Source organism: Papio anubis, chromosome 2 (assembly GCF_008728515.1).
Source record: "Papio anubis isolate 15944 chromosome 2, Panubis1.0, whole genome shotgun sequence".
Lineage (NCBI taxonomy): Eukaryota > Metazoa > Chordata > Mammalia > Primates > Cercopithecidae > Papio > Papio anubis.
This window is the reverse complement of record NC_044977.1, coordinates 82,892,952-82,912,441: the sequence shown is the minus strand read 5'-3', so window position 1 is coordinate 82,912,441 and position 19,490 is coordinate 82,892,952. Positions and strand designations below refer to the sequence as shown.

General features: G+C 38.8%; 1 protein-coding gene across 1 annotated transcript in view; it reads right to left on the bottom strand.

The window, feature by feature from the left end:
* The window catches only part of DNAH12 (dynein axonemal heavy chain 12), a 255,190-nt gene that overhangs the window by 75,475 nt on the left and 160,225 nt on the right, over nt 1-19,490 (bottom strand). Inside the window, exons 46-54 of the mRNA XM_031663269.1 lie at nt 16,276-16,437; nt 14,028-14,222; nt 9,850-9,983; nt 9,205-9,367; nt 8,125-8,205; nt 7,609-7,785; nt 4,658-4,789; nt 2,082-2,171; nt 980-1,120 (exon numbers count right to left, since the gene is read on the bottom strand). Of these exons, the coding sequence (XP_031519129.1) occupies nt 980-1,120; nt 2,082-2,171; nt 4,658-4,789; nt 7,609-7,785; nt 8,125-8,205; nt 9,205-9,367; nt 9,850-9,983; nt 14,028-14,222; nt 16,276-16,437 (1,275 nt within the window). The remainder of the gene's footprint in view (nt 1-979; nt 1,121-2,081; nt 2,172-4,657; nt 4,790-7,608; nt 7,786-8,124; nt 8,206-9,204; nt 9,368-9,849; nt 9,984-14,027; nt 14,223-16,275; nt 16,438-19,490) is intronic.

Genomic DNA, 19,490 nt, shown 5'->3' with positions numbered 1-19,490 from the left:
GAATAAAAACGGCAGTGTGGAGGTGTAGAGTGGGAAGGCAGGAAAAAGCCTGAGTGCCTTGGCTTCTCTGCTTTGTAGAAAGGATCCACAAGAGTCTACACATCTGTGGAACATGTGGAAATTAGCTGAGCTACCATGAGACTACCGTGTGAAGGGACAAGATGTTTAATGGAAAGACATCCTAGATAAAATTAATTTTATTTCTTTAACAGGTTTTTTCAGGTCTGCTCCCTTGAAACTAACAAAGTCTCTACCTCTCTCTAGGTACGTGTATGTATATCATTTAGGAAGACCTTCCCAATTATTATAGCTTGATCATTTATTCTGTCTTCTGAGTTTGTTCTAAACACATGCTACCACATATTTTCATCTACCTTTTTATTTATATTTCTTTCTTCCTTAGGTAGAATTCTGCAAGCTGCGAGGGCAAAGCCTTTGTTGCCCTGGTCCTTTGCTAGCCAGATTTACAAAATGCTCTTAACTATTCTCTGCTCTCCCAGAAATTTGGACCCGGTGGGTATTCCATGAAAGGTTCTGTGTCAGTGCATGGTATTGTTTCAGGGGATCTTTCCATGCTCTGCCTCTTAACTCTACTGGATCCTCTTACTTCTGATCCTTGGAATCAACTTTTTAATCTGGCACTTTCCCCTTGATGGTTTAGATTTTTCTTTGCTTCTGCCTCATCAAACCTTAATTCCCCTTTGTCCTGGGTCCTAAAGCTACAAGTAAATCTGACTAATTTTACTCATCATCCCTGCTCCTGCATCACTACCACCCACACCAGCCCCAACCAGGTTATGTTATGCACAAATATTCTCTTCGTCTACTAGGTATGCAATCAATATATGATAATATGTTACAGCAGGACAAATTCTCTCTGTGGTCACTTTGAGAAACTTCTTAACCAGTAAATATAAGTACAGATTTTAATTCCTGGGAATATCTTAGTAGAATACAGACGTGCTAATCTTCAAAATACCTTTGCAACTCTGTCGTACACTTCCATGGCCATAATCCACTTGCACAGACCCTCAGCTGCAGAAGAAGCTTTAGCAACCTTAGGGGGATCAAATTCAGGGTTCGTTAAGTATTCACTACGAATCTTCTGCATAACAGTCACCTATATAACAAAGATTTAAATTTTAAAATTTCAATATAGATCACACAATCATCAGATGAAAAAATCATATACAATAAAAACATTTGTATAAAAAAGTAATGTTGGCTTTAAAAGCCAAAATAAGTATTTTGAGATAATTTAAAAATAAGCATAATTGTAGCAGAAATACATCACATTTGTGAGCAAAATATGCAAATGTATTACAGATATGAAGGCAAAATGTTTCTTCCAAAAATATTAAAAGACTTACAAGTTTAGGCCAGGCACAGTGGCTCACACTTGTAATCCCAGCACTTTGGGAGGCCAAGGCTGGCAGATCACTTGAGACCAGGAGTTTGAGGCCAGCCTGGCCAACATGGTGAAACCCCATCTCTACTAATAGTATAAAAATTAGCTGGGCATGGTGGAGGGTGGCGGGTGCCTGTAATCCCAGCTACTCAAGAGGCTGAAGCAGGAGAATTGCTTGAACCTGGGAGGTGGAGGTTGCAGTGAGCCGAGATCATGCCACTGCACTCCAGCCTGGGCTACAGAGCAAGACTCCATCTCAAAAAAAAAAAAAAAAAAAAAAAAGACATACATTGAGAGGACAAACGGAAACAATGGAAAAGAACAATTAAACATTAAGAATAAGAATTTGGATAGAAAATAATGTGCTATACTTTTTAAATCTTACATAAATTTGTGTATCAGATTTCTTAATTTGTTATAAGAAGACAGACAACTCTTTCAAGTCAATTATACACTAAAAGAGTAACTTATTAAATAACTTTTTAATTATCTGAGACAGGAATGGTTTTAAACATTATGAAAATTCATAGTATCGTTAATAAATGTAATATCTCTATTATGTTAATCCTAAAATGGACTATTCCTATATGTGTTGTAAACTATTGCATAATATTAAAGTTTTTAAACATCTTAACCAAGTCACATTTATAGAAAGAAACCCAATGCAACTCACTGGAATGTTGTCCTTGTCATATTCTTTCAAATCTCTTAAGAAATTCATATCTCCCAGAAGTTTTTTGCTAGGTCCCCAGTAATCTAATATCTACAAATAAAATTTATAGAAATTTGTTAAATTTGCAACTAAAAATGCTAGATGTAAAATTTTTCTTCTTGAAGTTTAAGAGGTATTATCAAGAGAAACTAATCGTATACTTTTTGTTTGTTTTGAGATGGAGTCTCACTCTGTCGCCCAGGCTGGAGTGCAGTGGTGCAATCTTGTCTCACTGCCTCCCAGGTTGAAGTGATTCTCCCACTTCAGCCTAGCTGGGACTACAGGCATCTTCCACCACACCTGGCTAATTACTGTATTTTTAGTAGAGACGGGGTTTCACCATGTTGGCTAGGCTGGTCTCCAATTCCTGACCTCAAGTGATCCACCTGCCTCAGCCTCCCAAAGTGCTGGGATTATAGGCGTGAGCCACGACGCCCAGCTATCAACTTACATCTCCTTGGAAATTAAGACTTTCCTCAAGTACATGTTAAACATAAAATATTTTTAAATATGGAAATGCATTTATAGGCTGAATTTGTTTAAAAAAGTAAACACTGAAAAGGAAATAATGTGATTATTTCTTTTGAAAACTTCAGCAACTTGAGTAAACGCTATCACAATTTCATATAAGAAAATAAATTTTTATTACTTCAAAATTTACTTTCCTGTATTCTTTGACTCTTTTAAATAAGAAAAGTACCAAACTTTTTCTTAAAGACAAACTCCTCACTTACCTAGACTCTCCAAGTGAAATTAAAGGAGAAAGCAGAAAGCCAAAGAGTGAGTACACGTTGCTCTGCCAACCATAGGGTAAAAGCACATGCTACTTATACTGGCAAAAGAGCTGAAATAACCAGCTGAAAGTTCTTTTTCCTGCTTCTGGAAGCCTGATAGGGAGGTGTGTGTGTGTGTGTGTGTGTGTGTGTGTGTATGTGTGTATGTGTGTGTGTGTAAATGAGAATAACTTAATAAGAGCCTATTTATTTTCTCAATGAAGGACAGAATGGCCAAAAAAAAAATCTAATTCTTTAATTCAGGAATTTAAACCCACGTATTAAAAAAACCTGAAGAGAAAATTAGCCTGTACATTCAGTTTAGAATGGATATTATGCCTTCCTTTTTAAGGGATGTATCCTTGAATAATAATTGTAATAATAACAGCTAACATTTATTGTGCACTTACTGTTTGTGAGGCTTTACACCTAAAAACTTTATATGTATTAACTAATCTAATTCTCTCATTAGCTTTATGAGGTAGATACTATGAGTACCCTCTCTTTTTTTAATTATTTTTTTATTTTTTTATTTTTATTTTATTTTATTATTATAATACTTTAAGTTCTAGGGTACATGTGCATAACGTGCAGGTTTGTTACATATGTATACTTGTGCCATGTTGGTCTGCTGCACCCATCAACTCGTCAGCACCCATCAACTCGTCATTTACATCAGGTATAACTCCCAATGCCATCCCTCTCCCCTCCCCCCTCCCCATGATAGGCCCCGGTGTGTGATGTTCCCCTTCCCAAGTTCAAGTGATCTCATTGTTCAGTTCCCACCTGTGAATGAGAACATGTGGTGTTCGGTTTTCTGTTCTTGTGATAGTTTGCTAAGAATGATGGTTTCCAGCTGCATCCATGTCCCTACAAAGGACACAAACTCATCCTTTTTTATGGCTGCATAGTATTCCATGGTGTATATGTGCCACATTTTCTTAATCCAGTCTGTCACTGATGGACATTTGGGTTGATTCCAAGTCTTTGCTATTGTGAATAGTGCCGCAATAAACATACGTGTGCATGTGTCTTTATAGCAGCATGATTTATAATCCTTTGGGTATATACCCAGTAATGGGATGGCTGGGTCATATGGTACATCTCTTTTTAATGGAATCCCACACGTTAAATACCTTAACCAAGGTCACGCTGCTAGTGGGGCTGGGATTTCTGAATACAGACATTCTAGCTCCAGAGCACATGCTTTTAACAACTTCACTATAATGCTTAACTCAGCAGATTTGTTGGAATACCCAGAAAGAATCTTAGCTGGAAAAGTACATGTACCTCAGTGTTCATTTAGTTCCAAGCCCATGGTAGTGGAGAATTCTGCATAGACAGAAAAGGAGATGGAAGCAACTAGAACCACATTTTTTTTTTTTTTTGAGCTGGAGTCCCACTCTGTCACCAAGGCTGGAGTGCAGTGGCACGATCTTGGCTCATTGCAACCTCTGCCTCCTGGGTTCAAGCAATTCTCCTGCCTCAGCCTCCTGAGTAGCTGGGATGACAGGTGCCTGCCACTGCATCCGGTTAATTTTTGTATTTTAGTAGAGATGGGGTTTTACCATGTTAGCCAGATTCATCTGGAACCACATTTTTTTGACACTACATTGTCTTAGCTTTACCCTAGAATATATACAGACAATATCTGGAAAACAATGTTTCTTCCCTAATTTGGGTACTGTTGATATTTGATAATAGTTGCTGCTGACAAGTTCTATACATTCATGAATATGATTCAAATATGTGTCAAGTTATTACCTTGCCTCCAGTCCCTGAAGGATCTGAAATTTTTTCTGGTTTTATATCTTTCATGACACAAACAGCAGCCATAACTAGTTTAACACCAGATGGAGGATTCTTCATTGATTTCACAATTGTAATGTCAGCTGGCTAAAAGAAAAAAACAAAAACAAACAGGACATCTTCAGAATAGTTTACTTTTAAATAATGAAAAAATTTTAAAGTAATGTTGGAGAATAATGAAAGCACTCCTTTTTATTTGAAATCAAAGTTTTGTTGTTTTTATTTTTTATTTATTTATTTTTTTACTTTACGTGGTTATGAAACAATTAGCAAAAGAGAATTCAGCACAGATTAAGACTAATGGTTCTCAAATGTTGGGAGGGGTCAGTCATAGATACTTATGAGAACATAATGGCAGCTATAAATCCACCAGAAAATATAGTTTTTCGCATATACAATCACATACCACACCCATTTGTGGAACCTAGGTTAAGAATCCTAATTTAGATGAAGATTTAATTCTATATTTGCTTATATATATTAGTTGTATTGAAGATGAAAGAAGAGGTAGGTCCCAATTCCAAACCTATTTTCTAAAAAGGTATACATTGTTATAATAGATAGTATAGATTCATTTACCCACACCAATATATTTCTGACATTTCTTGCAAGATGCAAATGTTGGAAAGCTAACAACTATATATCTTAGTTTTTCATGCAACTAGAGTTCTGGGTGAGAATTCGATTCCAGATCACTTGAGTGATACTAGAATTCAGACAATAAATGGGGAGAGTGGCAGGGTGCAAGACATCCATTGTGACAATGTAGATTATAGTGGAGGTCATGTGGCACTGTAGGAAGGCTCTGCAGGCTTCCTACTCAGAGGGACAGCTGCTCTGGTAGACCATTTCTGCGGTATGTCTTTGTGAGTCATTCCCGGAGGCTCAGCCTCTTCCAACAATTCTGTAATCCATTTATAAAATTCCCTAAAGAGGCCGGGCGCGGTGGCTCAAGCCTGTAATCCCAGCACTTTGGGAGGCCGAGACGGGCGGATCACGAGGTCAGGCGATCGAGACCATCCTGGCTAACACGGTGAAACCCCGTCTCTACTAAAAAATACAAAAAAAAAACTAGCCGGGCGTGGTGGCAGGCGCCTGTAGTCCCAGCTACTCCGGAGGCTGAGGCAGGAGAATGGCGTGAACCCGGGAGGCGGAGCTTGCAGTGAGCCGAGATCGGGCCACTGCAATCCAGCCTGGGCGACAGAGCGAGACTCCGTCTCAAAAACAAAACAAAACAAAACAAAACAAAATTCCCTAAAGAATCTTTGTCTGCTTATACTAAATAGAGTTAACTCTCTTCTCTGTAACTGAACTCTAACTCAGGTAATACCGCATTTGATATCAGGAAGGGTATAAGCAACAGACTCTCAATGAAAGGGGACCCTAGTATTAATGACCTAAATTGAAGGCATCAAGAATCCTATATCAGGGGATGGAGTGCTGAAAGTTCATGGAACATAGAGAGAAGTTACTTACTTGAGAGTTACATGAGAGAAGTTGCTCATGGTCACCTAGAATGGAGTGCCTCTTAAAACAAGGCTTTGTCAAAATAAGTAGCTGCTGTAATAAATCTCTAAGGAGAGAATGCAGAAAGATCACAGGGTAATAAGTGACTCTTGAATGTGCCAGAAATTAGCCAGGCATGGTGTCACGTGACTGTAGTTCCAGCTACTCAGGAAGCTGAGTCGGGGGGGTTGGGGGGGATTACTTTAACCCAAAAGTTTCAGGTTGTGGTGAGCTATGATCACATCGCTGCACTCCAACCTGAGTGACAGAGTGAGACCCTGTCTCAAAAAAAAAAAAAGAAAGAAAGAAAGTACCTGAGAGCATGAAGAAAGAATATAATAAGCTCAGCGTTTTAAATTCCTGATTCACAGCGCATTGAGAGCACTAGGAAATTTCTATAAATGCCCTAAAATAATCTCTTGTCTTATAACTACAGGGCTGATGTTACTGAAAATCAGAGAGTTTGATTCTGTGAAATGCTAAATTACCCACAGGTTGAGTTTACAGTCTTGTCAGGTCTGTTACATGAAAGAAAGAGTATTGATTAGGAAAAAAAGGCAAAAAATGGGACCTGAATACACTGTTGACCCCCTAGTCAACAGATGCTGCCTCTCCTGCTGTGCTTGGTGCAGTTGTTCTGGTCTTCCCTAAAGACCTGTAAAAAGTTGTGTACAACATAATGTGGTACAGATGGTGCCACTCACAGCTGTACTGGAAATGGCCTTTAAGTTTTTCTGTGTATGCAGGTCCAGGAGGCTGCAGAAGACTAGCTCCACACTGTACTTAACATATGCCTGCTGGTCCACGTACAGAACCACTTTGGCCTCTTGGAGTCTATTCGTCTCATTCTACTAGAATATCCTGAATGAAAATTATAAATAATATACAAAAAGCAAAAATAGGCCAGGCATGGAAGCTCATGCCTATAATCCCAGCACTTTGAGAGGCCAAGCTGGGAGGATCACTTGAGCCCAGGAGTTTGAGACCAACATGGGCAACATAGGGTGACCCTGTCTCTATAAAAAAAAAATATTTAAAAAAATTAGCCAGGCATAGTGGTGTGTGTCTGTGGTCCTAGCTACTGAGGAGGCTATGGTAGGAGAATCATTTGAGCCCAGGAGATGGAGGCTGCAGCGGGCCATGACTGCACTACTGCACTCCAGCCTGGTCAACAAAGTGAGACTCTGCCTCAAAAATAAATAAATAAAATAAAATAAAATAAAAATAAAATAAAATAAAACAATATATCAAAGGCAAACTGTTAAGAGGCAAGTTTCATTTGATTAGAAAGAAACAAGATAATGCCACCTACTGAAATACAGCCACTTCTAATAAGCCAAATACCCATATTCAACTTCCCTCTGTTGATGAAACACAAAGTAGTTAATTCAAACACGTGCCTTAAGTGTATCCAGTGCAGACAGAGCTGCTTCCAAGGCTGGAATTGCCTCAGCTAGGTCACTTTCACACTCATTTTTCAGAGCTTGGGCTTCGTCAGCTTTCCCACTGGCTACCTCTTCATCCAATTTCACAAATTGTCTTTTCGCTTCCACTTGTACAGACTCTATCTCAATAACCTAAAGAAGTGAAAGATGAAGACAATTTCTCAAACACCCTATTGCTTTTTCAATCCTAGACAAAAGAATATTTGAAAATCAGGGAATCTAACATATCATTTTGAAGGATAGAAGGGTCTATAATAAAATCAGGAGAAATACATGTGAACTAATTTGGAAATCGGCTTCACAAATTCCTTCAAAAAAGACAGAACCCACATTGGACCCAATGAGACAGCCAGTCAATGGAAAAGGGTAAAGTCTCTAAAGTCTAGTGGCAAAAAATTAACTCTTACTTTCTAGGCTAATTTTACATATTTCAATTGTCCTTTGACATCAAAAACATTCAGGATACTCTACCTGCATCATATTTGCATTTTCAATTTTAGCTTCCTCCAATTTGGGCTGTAATTCAACAAGCTCCATTTGCATTTCACCAACCTAAAGAGACAGTTTATAATATGATTAAGTTTCCATTGCTGTAATTGCTATTGAAACCAAATGCAGAAAATATAAATTTAAATGTATCCATAAAAGTATTGGAGCAGAAAATCTCAACTTTTTCTGCTAGTTCTTTGCATGATAAACAAAACTATGAAAGTGTGGGCCAGGGCCAAGCACAGTGGCTCACGTCTGTAATCCTAGCACTTTGGGAGGTTGAGGCAGGTGGACTGCCTGAGCTCAGGAATTCGAGACAAGCCTGGGGAACATGGTGAAATCCCGTCTCTACTAAAAATACAAAAAATTTGCCAGGCGTGGCGGCGTGCACCTGTAATCCCAGCTATTCGGGAGGGTGAGACAGAATGCTTGAACTTGGGAGGTGGAGGTTGCAGTGAGCCAAGATTGTGCCATTACACTCCAGCCTGGGTGACAGAGTGACACTCCATCGCAAAAAAAAAAAAAAAAAAAAAAAAAAAAAAAAAAGGTGTGGGCCAGTTTTCTTCACAGAAGAAATGTAGATTGAAAACAAAGCAGCATCTCAGAGTATTCCTGGTATACTATGTGCATGACATATGATACAAAGATCAGCCAACTAAACCTCTATTACTTATGTTGAACTAACACTAATTAAGTATTACTAGCACTTATTTAAAAAACCACAAATCTCATATTTAACCAGCTTTTATAATAAAAAGCGACCTAAACTTATATTCTCTTAAATGGCAAAAAATTAATTAAAAATAAAACATGATCTATTTGAGCTGTGTGGTCTAGGCAACTTACTGAACTTCTATAAAACTTACTATACTCATTTGTAAAATGAGGATCATAAAAGTGTCTACCTTATAGAGTTGTTATGAAGAATAACTGAAGGAATAGATGTGAAATACATAACAAAGAGCCTGGCATATCACATATTCTCAATAAATTATAGCTTGTATTATTATTTCTTATACTTCTCAGTATATATTACCATTCTGAGCAGCTCATCAAATTTACCTGAGACTCAGCAAAAGCTAATTTGTCAAGCCCATTCACGTATCGCTGTTTTGCTTCCATGACAGCTTGTCGCTTCTTTGTCAAAAGCTGTCGAAATGAGCCAATGAGTTCAAGGTAAGAAGTAGCAGTAACATAGTTATGTCGTCCTAACTCATGCAAGAACCTAAAAGAGAGGCAGATAACATACCTCACTATAAGTAATGGATTCCACAAAAAGGTAAATTCAACATACCATTAACAGACATTTAATAAAGATTACATTTTATATAGAAGTCAGTGAGTACTTGAACATTGTAAGACTCTAGAATCCTACATATTACCACATTATAATTTCTTGTCTCTAAAATAACAACTAGTGGTGACATATTTAAAAGGCACAAATCAAGTGAAATCCTATCTTTTAAAAAACCACAAATCAACAAATATGTCTATAAAAGATGAACTACAGCAAGAAAGAATCAGACTATTTCACATGTTTCATAAGCCAGGAGGATCTAACTTGGTAAGTGACCCAAGATACCACATAAACCAGGTAAGTACAGTAGGAAAGGGGATAGCAGATAAGATAGCAAATACATGTGAATTAATTTGGAAATGGGCTCCACAGATCCCTTCATTGTCATTTTAAAATTTACTAATATTAACCTTTCTGAAAGATCCATAATGGAGGTGTGAAAGTGTTTACAGATTGGAACTATCTCTTGTCGTTCAACCTCAGTAAGCTCCAGTGTTTCTAAGAATTTCACAGCTACACGTTCAAGAGCATCTTCAGGCCATGACTAAAAACAAGAAAAAGAAAAACTCTTGAAATTTAAGATGAACAGTAGTCTCACTCCAACTCCATAAGTTAATGCATAATAAGTTACATGACTTCCTATGGGAGAATAATTTGGTTTTGAGAAAATTAAAATTTTAATGAACAAAGCAGAATAAGAGAGACTGAGGTCTCTGAAAGACCTAATATTCTTATATACTAAAATGAAAAAAAAAAGGATAATATAAAGAAAGGATCAATGAAGTTTTATTTATCAAAGATATATTACACTGCCTTCCCAACTCTTCCACTTGGATGTCTAGTAGGCACCACAAATTTATCATGACAGTGGCAGAAGCTGCTAGTTGTCCACCCAATATCTACTAGCCCTTTCTTCCTTGGGACTCCAATTTTATTCTAGATAGCAATATATCCAGCTAAAAGACTAGATTTCCTAGACTCCTTTGGAATTCAGGATGGCCAATGACACATAAGCAGTTGTTGGGTGGGGACTTCAGGGTAGAGCTGGGATATCCTTTTTGGCCTACTTTCATTCTTCTACTTCTTGTTTGGAACACAATTGTGAACAATGGCACTCTAGCAGCCACCTCACTGCCCTAAGTTACTTTGAGAATGGAAGTCGCATGCTAAGGATAGTAAAGCAGAATAACTTGGGATCCTCATGACTTTGTTAAGCCACAAAAGCCCCACTCTGCTTACCTTTAGATTTTTTTTTCCTATGAGAGTTAAAAAACCCAATGTGTTTGGTTTGGGTTTCTATTACTGGGAGACCATCACAATTTCTACTATAACATCCAAAGTTGATTTTTAAATTTTCTTCCCTACAAATTTGCTTCCTAGCCAGTCCTCTCCATCTTAGTGAAATGGTTCCTTCCTTGGCTTTCCTGCAATATGTCAAGCATGCTCCTACCTCTGGGTCTTTGGACGTGCTTTTCCCTCTGACTAGAACCCTCTCCCTCAGACCTCCATGTGGTTCATGCTCTCACTTCCTTCACATCCAAGCTCATATACCGACTTATCAGGAAGGCCTTCCCAGAGCACTCTTTATAAAACAGCATTACTTCCCTCATTACTCTGCCTTTTATACTGAGTTTTCTTCTCAGCACTTACCAATACATGGCATATCATTAATCTTTATTTGCTCACTAGAGTATTTTCCAGGTTTCCTTTCATTTAGTTTCAATACTATGCTTATAATTTTTTTTCCTTTGTAGCAGATAATACGCATTTTAAGACCAATTTTTTTTTGGTGTCTAGCCTAAGCACATACTGCCAGTGTATGCATTTTTTATTAATAGATTGTTATATTCATGTGACCCAATTGTACCAATACATATTTTAAATCTAAGAGAGACTTCTAAAGAACTATTAAGATTAGCGAAATTTTATAAAATGCCAGGTTAAATGTCATATAACTTACACATCATTAAAAAATACTATGGAGGCTTATCTTTTTGTTCTGCATGCTTCATTTTTAATCATCCTGCTAATTATCATGCATATTTAATACTATCTGTAGCAGTTAGGATATTTATGACTAAAGAGGCAGAAAACCAGTCTTACTGTATCTTCAAAAAAGAGAAGATGCATATTCTTATAGAGTAATACCCAGAAGTAGGGTATTTCCAGGGTTGCTTCATTTAGAAGCTCAACTATATTATCAAGTATTCACGTTTTTTCCGTCTTGTTCCTTTCTCAGTGCACTTTATTTCATCCTTGGGTTTGTCCCATTATGGTGACATGATGACTGCTGCAGCTATGGGCATCACATTCTCAAGCAACAAGATTGAGAGACCAAAAAAAGGCCCTTTTATTACCATGTGACTCCTTTTATAGTGAAAATACTTTTTTTCCCCAAAGCTCCCCAGGACCCACTGGCAAGGAATGGTTCATACATGGGCTCAGGCATAAAACAATCACTAGCAAGAGAAATGAAAGCATATATATACACACACACATATATATACACACACACACACACATACACACACACACACACATACATATATATATATATCTTTTTTTTGAGATGGAGTTTCACTCTGTTGCCAGGCTGGAGTGCAGTGGCACAATCTCAGCCCACTGCGACCTCCACCTCCTGGGTTCAAGCAATTCTCCTGGCTTAGCCTCCTGAGTAGCTGGGACTACAGGCGTGCAGCACCACACTGAGCTAACTTTTATATTTTTAGTAGAGACGGGGTTTCACCATGTTGGCCAGGATGGTCTCCATCTCTTGACCTCATGACCCACCCGCTTCGGCCTCCCAAAGTGCTGGGATTACAGGTGTGAGCCACCGTGCCCGCCTGAGAGCACCAATATTGGCTTAGGGCTGGGCACAATGGCTCATGCCTATAATCCCAGCACTTTGGGAGACTGAGGTGGGAGACAAGCTTGGACGACATAGAGAAACCCTGTCTCTATAAAAAATTTAAAAATGAGTTGGGCATGGTGGCATACACCTATAGTCCCAACTACTCTGGAGGCTGAGGTGGGAGGATTGCTTGAGCCCAGGAGGCAGAGGTTGCAGGGAGCTGAGATTGCACCAGTGCACTCCAGCCTGGACGACAGAGATCCTGTCTCAAAAAAAAAAATATATATATATATATATATATATATAGACTTAGACCAACCATGATTCAATCCCTCTGATACATAGTTACATGGAGGGTGATTTCCCAAACAAAACCAGAATGCAGTTGATAAGAATTAGGCAAAGAGAATAAAACAAATCAGTAACCAGAAACTAATTTTTTTAAAAAAATTATCCAGGGTCAATGCACAGTCCACATTCTATTGCACATAAAACAATCAAATAGAAGGTACCATGAGTTACTGTTCTCAAAAGTATGAATACCAAATGGTTTTACACAGGCAGTGGCAGTCTGTCTTAGGTGAGGCAGTGGCCTTCATCATTTGCTTCCAGCTTGACTGAAATTGTTGCCTAGCTGGTTTTCCTGTCTCTTGTTTTGCCCTACTGTAATTCACCCACCACAGAGCTTCCAACTGTTTTGGTTTTTTCCTAAATGCAGATTATCTAAGAATATGTTGATGCCACTGTGATGTCTCTGGTATAAAACCAAATTCCTAGGAATACCTTGCCAATCTCTTTGTAACCTGATACGCACCCAAAGCTCCAACTCAACTGCTGCTGCCCTTAAAATGCCAGCCAGCTATACCAAACAATTTTCAGTGGGGCAGACGAGCCAACCTCTTCCCACCCTTCTCCTTTTCCATGTACTATTCTCTAATAATGGTTCATTTTATGTGTCAACTTGACTGGGCCATGAGGTTCCCAGATATTTGGTCAAACATGATTCTGGGTGTTTCTGTCAGAGTATTTTTACATGAGTTCAACATTTAAATCATTATAGACTGAGTAAAGCAGAGTGCCCTCCCTAATGTTAATGGACTGCATTCAATTGTCCTTGTCCAATTTTGTTCAATCCAACGCAACACAAATGCTGATCCTCCCCCAAATTCCTCCTGTATGATTGTCTTCAAGCTGAGACATTGGTTCTTTTTCCCCTCCCTTCAGACTTGGACTGAATTGGCTCTTCCTGGCTCCTGAGCCTGCCGGCCTTCAGACTGGAACTACATCACTGGTTTTCCTGGGCTTTCACCTACCAACTGCAGATCTTGGGACTTTTTAGGCTTCATAATCATACGAGCCAATTCCTCATAATAAATTTCTTTACATACAAATTTCCTATTGATTCCTAATACACTCCCCCTCTATGTAACTAATTCATCTTCATGCCTCAGAAATTCACTGCCTTCGTATGTATACCCTTTGCACATCAACATTATGGCTGTCTTATATAATCATGATTGCTGACTGCTTTTTCTATCTTCCAGTCTATAGTGTAAGCTCCTTGTGAGGATCATGTAGTCCTATCAGTCTCTGGTGCTGAACATTACGCCTGTCATTACAGTAACTGATCAAGAAACAAACACTTGCTGAATGTATATTAATGAAGTTTTTCAAATATTTCACTAAAATTCCAAAAGAGTTAGTTGCCTCCCCCTCCAACCAAGAAAAATGACAAACCTGAAACCAGTCAATGGTACAGCAGTTGATGAGTGATGGGAACTGTCTCAAGCGATTTCGAAAGGCATCTCCAATGGGGCTAAAGGCCACCACGACATGAAGATTATCTTTGCAGCGATTCACGAAGAAAGCAAACAGGGCTAAGGGGCTGAGTTCATCATGTTTACTGCCAGCCTGAGCTACTGGACGAACACCCTAGGGAATATCAGAAAATAAAAACCTTGTAAATAAAAATAGATAAGCTGGCAGTGAGATTGGTGGATATTAGAATATGAAGAAGTTTTATTGCTCCCTGTAAATATCTGTAAAATTTTGGTTTCATATCAATAGGATGACTTTGACATAGTTTAAATGTAGAAAACCTCTTCCAACTCAAAATTCTACAATTTAAAAACAAGTATCTGCCAAGAATTTACCTTATAAAGATAATCACAAAAGTTCACAAAGATGTATAGAGACATAATTTTACATTTTTTTTTTTTTTGAGAGGGAGTCTCACTCTGTTGCCCAGGCTGGAGTGCAGTGGCTGGATCTCAGCTCACTGCAAGCTCCGCCTCCCGGGTTCACGCCATTCTCCTGCCTCAGCCTCCCAAGTAGCTGGGACTACAGGCGTCTGCCATCTCGCCCGGCTAGTTTTTTGTATTTTTTAGTAGAGATGGGGTTTCACCGTGTTAGCCAGGATGGTCTCGATCTCCTGACCTTGTGATCTGCCCGTCTCGGCCTCCCAAAGTGCTGGGATTACAGGCTTGCGCCACCGCGCCTGGCCAATTTTACATTGTTTTTAAGAGAAAAAATGTAAACAGCTGAAGTATCAATCAGTAAGGAAGTAGTTATAAATGTAAAAGATCCACATATTAGCATTTTATACAACAGTTAAAAATAATAAAGTGGTGTCTCATGCCTGGAATCCTAGCTTCTTGGGAGGCTGAGGTAAGAGCCCAAGAGTTGGAAGCTGCAGTGAGCTATGACTGCACCACTGCACTCCAGCCTGGGCAATAGAGCAGTGAGACTTCATCTCTAGAAACACACACACACACACACACACACACACACACACAGTGTATTTTGTGCTACAAGAAGATAAGCAAGATAAAATAACTAAAAAAAAAAGTTTTGCAACAGTATATTGAATATGATACTGTTTAAAAAATATAGATGTATATAAAATAGCAAATATATAACAGAAATAGTGAAGAAATGGAAAAGTTTAGTAGCAAAGTGATGGGAATGAAAGATAGATAATAGCTAAAGCAGCAGGACAGCCTAGCAAAGCTTAGGAAATTCCATTTCCCAAAGGTGACTATTCCTTGAATGGGCATATGGATGATGCATTTCTTCTATAAATCAGGAGAATACCACTAATTCGCAGCCTTGGTCACATCTCTGACATATCCCAGATAAAAGCAAAGAACATGGGTTTTTGTTGTGTTGTTTTGTCCTCTTTTCTCCTTCCACACTCCATACTATGAACTGGTAATGCACCATTTACTGAGGGCTGTGTAAGTGCCTGACACTACATAAGTGCTTTATTTTGTTTGATTCTCAAACTTCACAGCAACCCCATGTGGGAAGAACTCTTATCTGTGCTGCCATTTCATGGAACAGAAAAGCAGAGTACTTGAAAGTGTGAGTCCATTTCACTCCAGATGTTATGGCTGGAGGTGGGGAATTAAATATCCAGGTGTGAGTGATATATTTTGTGGGTAAAAGTGATTATGGTAATGAGAAAGTGTGACATTACTTTCATCTTAGAAATGAGGGTTAAAGTATGTGACAGTAGTGGACACGTCACCGTTGTATTTTTTGTCAATTAAATCACAAACAAGACTTTCAGAGGTATCAAACCTATAAGATAGTTTCATTAAAACTTTTCAAAAATTTACTAACCAGTGTAAACGACAAAGACTAATAAAGTAGCATTAAAATCATGCTTTCTTACATCAGTGTAACCTTAAGAGATGATTTAAAATTCTCTAATCACTCATAAAACATGCTAAATAACATTAAACAGGTGAAACAAACTGCCATTATTATGAAGATAGGAGTTACAAAACAAAAATTATGCCTCATAACTATGGTTGAAGCAATTTAAAATTCACCAAACAATGATGTATTTAACTAATATACTTAAAATTTTTAATTACCCCCAAAATCATATGTACAAACTATATTTATCCTGAAGAGCTGAGAAAAGGTTTCAAGAAATAAAGTTTTGTGCTAGGAGCAGTACTTTCCCAAAAGTGTTTACCTCCATCACTTCTTGTTTCTCATCTGCTGCAAAAATGTTAGGCACTTCTCCTGTATTGAGCACACTGTCAATATCCTCTAGAAAAGCTTCCTCTTTAATCTGAGTGTCTGTGATGAGAAAGACGGTCTTCTGGCCCCTCATGCCCACATTCCTTAACAGACCCTTAAAAAATAAAAATGTACTTGTAAGCAGAATATGGTAGACATCTGTTGGTTTTGATTTCCCTCACTTTCCCCTTCTTTTGATAACAACACTTTGATTTTTAGGGCAGTACCTCTCCCCACTTCTAATGGGGCTGTCATCTGGGGCCTCCACTGCCTCTGTCCCCTGGGTGGGAGAGCCAAACTGGTCAGTTTCCCCAAACCCCTAGACATAATCACTGATTCAGAGGAAGGCATATGATTTAAGCAGGGCCCAACCATAGTCTTACGTCAGGGACTGAGACGGACTTGAAACAGAAAGAATCCTGGCTGTTCTGAGATGGAATATATAAAGGCCAGTAACCTTAATTACTTGGAGTTAACTGTTTGCCTCATGGAATGAGCCTGCTGGAGAAGGAAGCCAAATGGAGGAGAGTTGTGTCAGGAGATAGAAAGAGTTATTACTAAGGACATAATTTGATACCCTAAATTCAGCTTTGTCAAAAGCCTGTCTACCTCTAGACACTTCAGTGTAGACAGGCTGGGGTTTTTGTGCAGGGGTCAACGGCAACCCAAATTCCTAATATAAGATATGGGCTCAGTAGTGTGCTGAAGTTGACTTGTACAGGCTTGTTAGAACTGACTGTTAAAATTTCAGGGACTTGTCAGAAGTTTGTAAAACATAGCCAGGATTTAAAAATTGAATTATATAAACTTACAATTATACAAAAATCTAGTTATATTTTAAAGAGAGGTAAATGCTTAAATCTCATCATCTCCTATTTTATTATGTTACTATTATCTATACTCTGGAAATTTTTTCAATCTATTGTATCAATACAGTAAAATACCATGTCATGGTGTTCTATGCATATCTCTTTTCAGTTCTCTTCTCAGTGACAGCATGTTGGGAGCTTCAGATGAGCCATGGGGCAGTTTTTACATCATGGAAATTGGAAAATCTACCATCAGAGGCTCCCTCTCACCCCCAGTCCTGGAAAGCTGGTTGTTAAACATTTGTCAGCATACAAACTCGCTGTAGTTCACAGTGAAATAGCATTACAACTTCTGTAAGTTATTTTTAAAAATAACCTTCTACATTGTAAAACCATATATTTTAAATCATTAAATATTAACTAATATTTTCACTCCATAAAATAACTGGTGGATTTTTATATTGTACACAACTACGTCCTTTCCCCATTACAGCCATCTTCCAATATGAAGGCTGTTTTGTTCTTAGAAATAATTTTCTGTCATCAAAACTAGGGAGTCTAGTTTTTAAAGTAGTATTGTATCAGGTTTATAATTATTAATATTATATCAAAATAAATCTTAGGCTGGGTGCAATGGCTCACCCCTGTAATTTGAGCAGTTTGAGAGGGTGAGGCAGGAGGATTACTTGAGCCCAGGAGTTTGAGAGCAGCCTGGACAACATAATGAGAGACCATCTCTAAAAAAAAAAAAAAAAAAAAAAATTAGCCAGGCCTGGTGGTACATGCCTGTAGTCCCACAGGCAGCTACTAGGGAGGGTGAAGCGGGAGGGTTGCTTGAACCTGGGAGGTTGAGGCTGCAGTGAGCTATGATCATGCCACTGTACTCCAGCTGGGGTGACAAAGTGAGACACCTCTCCAAAAAAAAAAAAAATCTAAAAATTTTAATTTGTGCTGGGTGCGGTGGCTCAGGCCTGTAATCCCGGCACTTTGGGAGGCCCAGGCAGGTGGATCAACTGAGGTTGGGAGTTCGAGACCAGCCTGACCAACATGGAGAAACCCTGTCTCTACGAAAAATACAAAATAACCTGGGCATGGTGGCACATGCCTCTAATCCCAGCTACTCGGGAGGCTGAGGCAGGAGAATCGCTTGAACCCAGGAGGTGGAGGTTGCAGTGAGCCAGGATCGTGCCATTGTCCTTTAGCCCTGGCAACAAGAGCAAGCCTCCATCTCAAAAAAAGAAAAAGAAAAAAAAAAAAACCATAAAAATTTTAATTTAAAATAAACTTTACAATACAATATACACAAACATATTTAACTTATTGTCATGAGCATCATTGTAATTTGTTTTTTTTGGTTTTTTTGAGACAAAGTCTCGCTCTCTTGCCTGGGCTGGAGTGCAGTGGCACGATCTTGGCTCACTGCAACTTCTGCCTCCCAGGTTCTAGCGATTCTCCTGCCTCAGCCTTCCAAGTATCTGAGATTACAGGTTCATTCCACTACAAATGATTCTCCTGCCTCAGGCTCTTGAGTAGCTGCAATTACAGGTCCGTTCCACCACACTTGGCTAATTTTTGTATTTTTAGAAGAGACAGAGTTTCATCATGTTGGCCAGGCTGGTCTCAGACCTCTGACCTCAGGTGATCCGAGACCAACTTGGTTAACATGGTGAAATCCCATCTCTAGCAAAAATACAGGAAAAAAAAAATTAGCCAGGTATGGTGGCAGGCACCAATAATTCCAGCTACTAGGGAGGCTGAGGCAGTAGAACCACTTGAACTCGGCAGGTGGACGTTGCAGTGAGTGGAGATTGTGCCACTGCACTCCAGCCTGGGTGACACAGTGAGACTTCATCTCAATAAAAAAAATTGATATTAATTATATGTCAGGAATATTAAGAAAACCCTATATACATTATATAATTTAACCATAATAATCTTTGAAATAGGTGGTATTATCCAAATTTTACAAATGAAGAATCGAGAAAGTGACCATCAGTAAGATAATGGGCTAGGAAGCTCTAGACCCTTTTCTACCCTGAAGACACTGTATTAGCAATATATAGAACACAATTACCTTTGTGAGAACTTTGGAAACTAGTTAAGTGGCTGCAGCACCCAAAAAAGAGCATGAACAAGAGAAGGGACTGTTCCCAAAAGGGTGAGACAGTACTTCATATTTTTCTCACTCTAGCCCCTCCCCCAACTGGGCATAGTGTGGGGAGATCCAGAGAATACCATCCAAATCCTGGCTCCTTCCTCAGGACAGAAGGAATATAGTTGAACTTGAGCCCAGAATACTGGCTTGTGTGGGGGCTGTTCCACCTGCCTTCAGGTGCTAACAGGAACAATGGCCTATTTT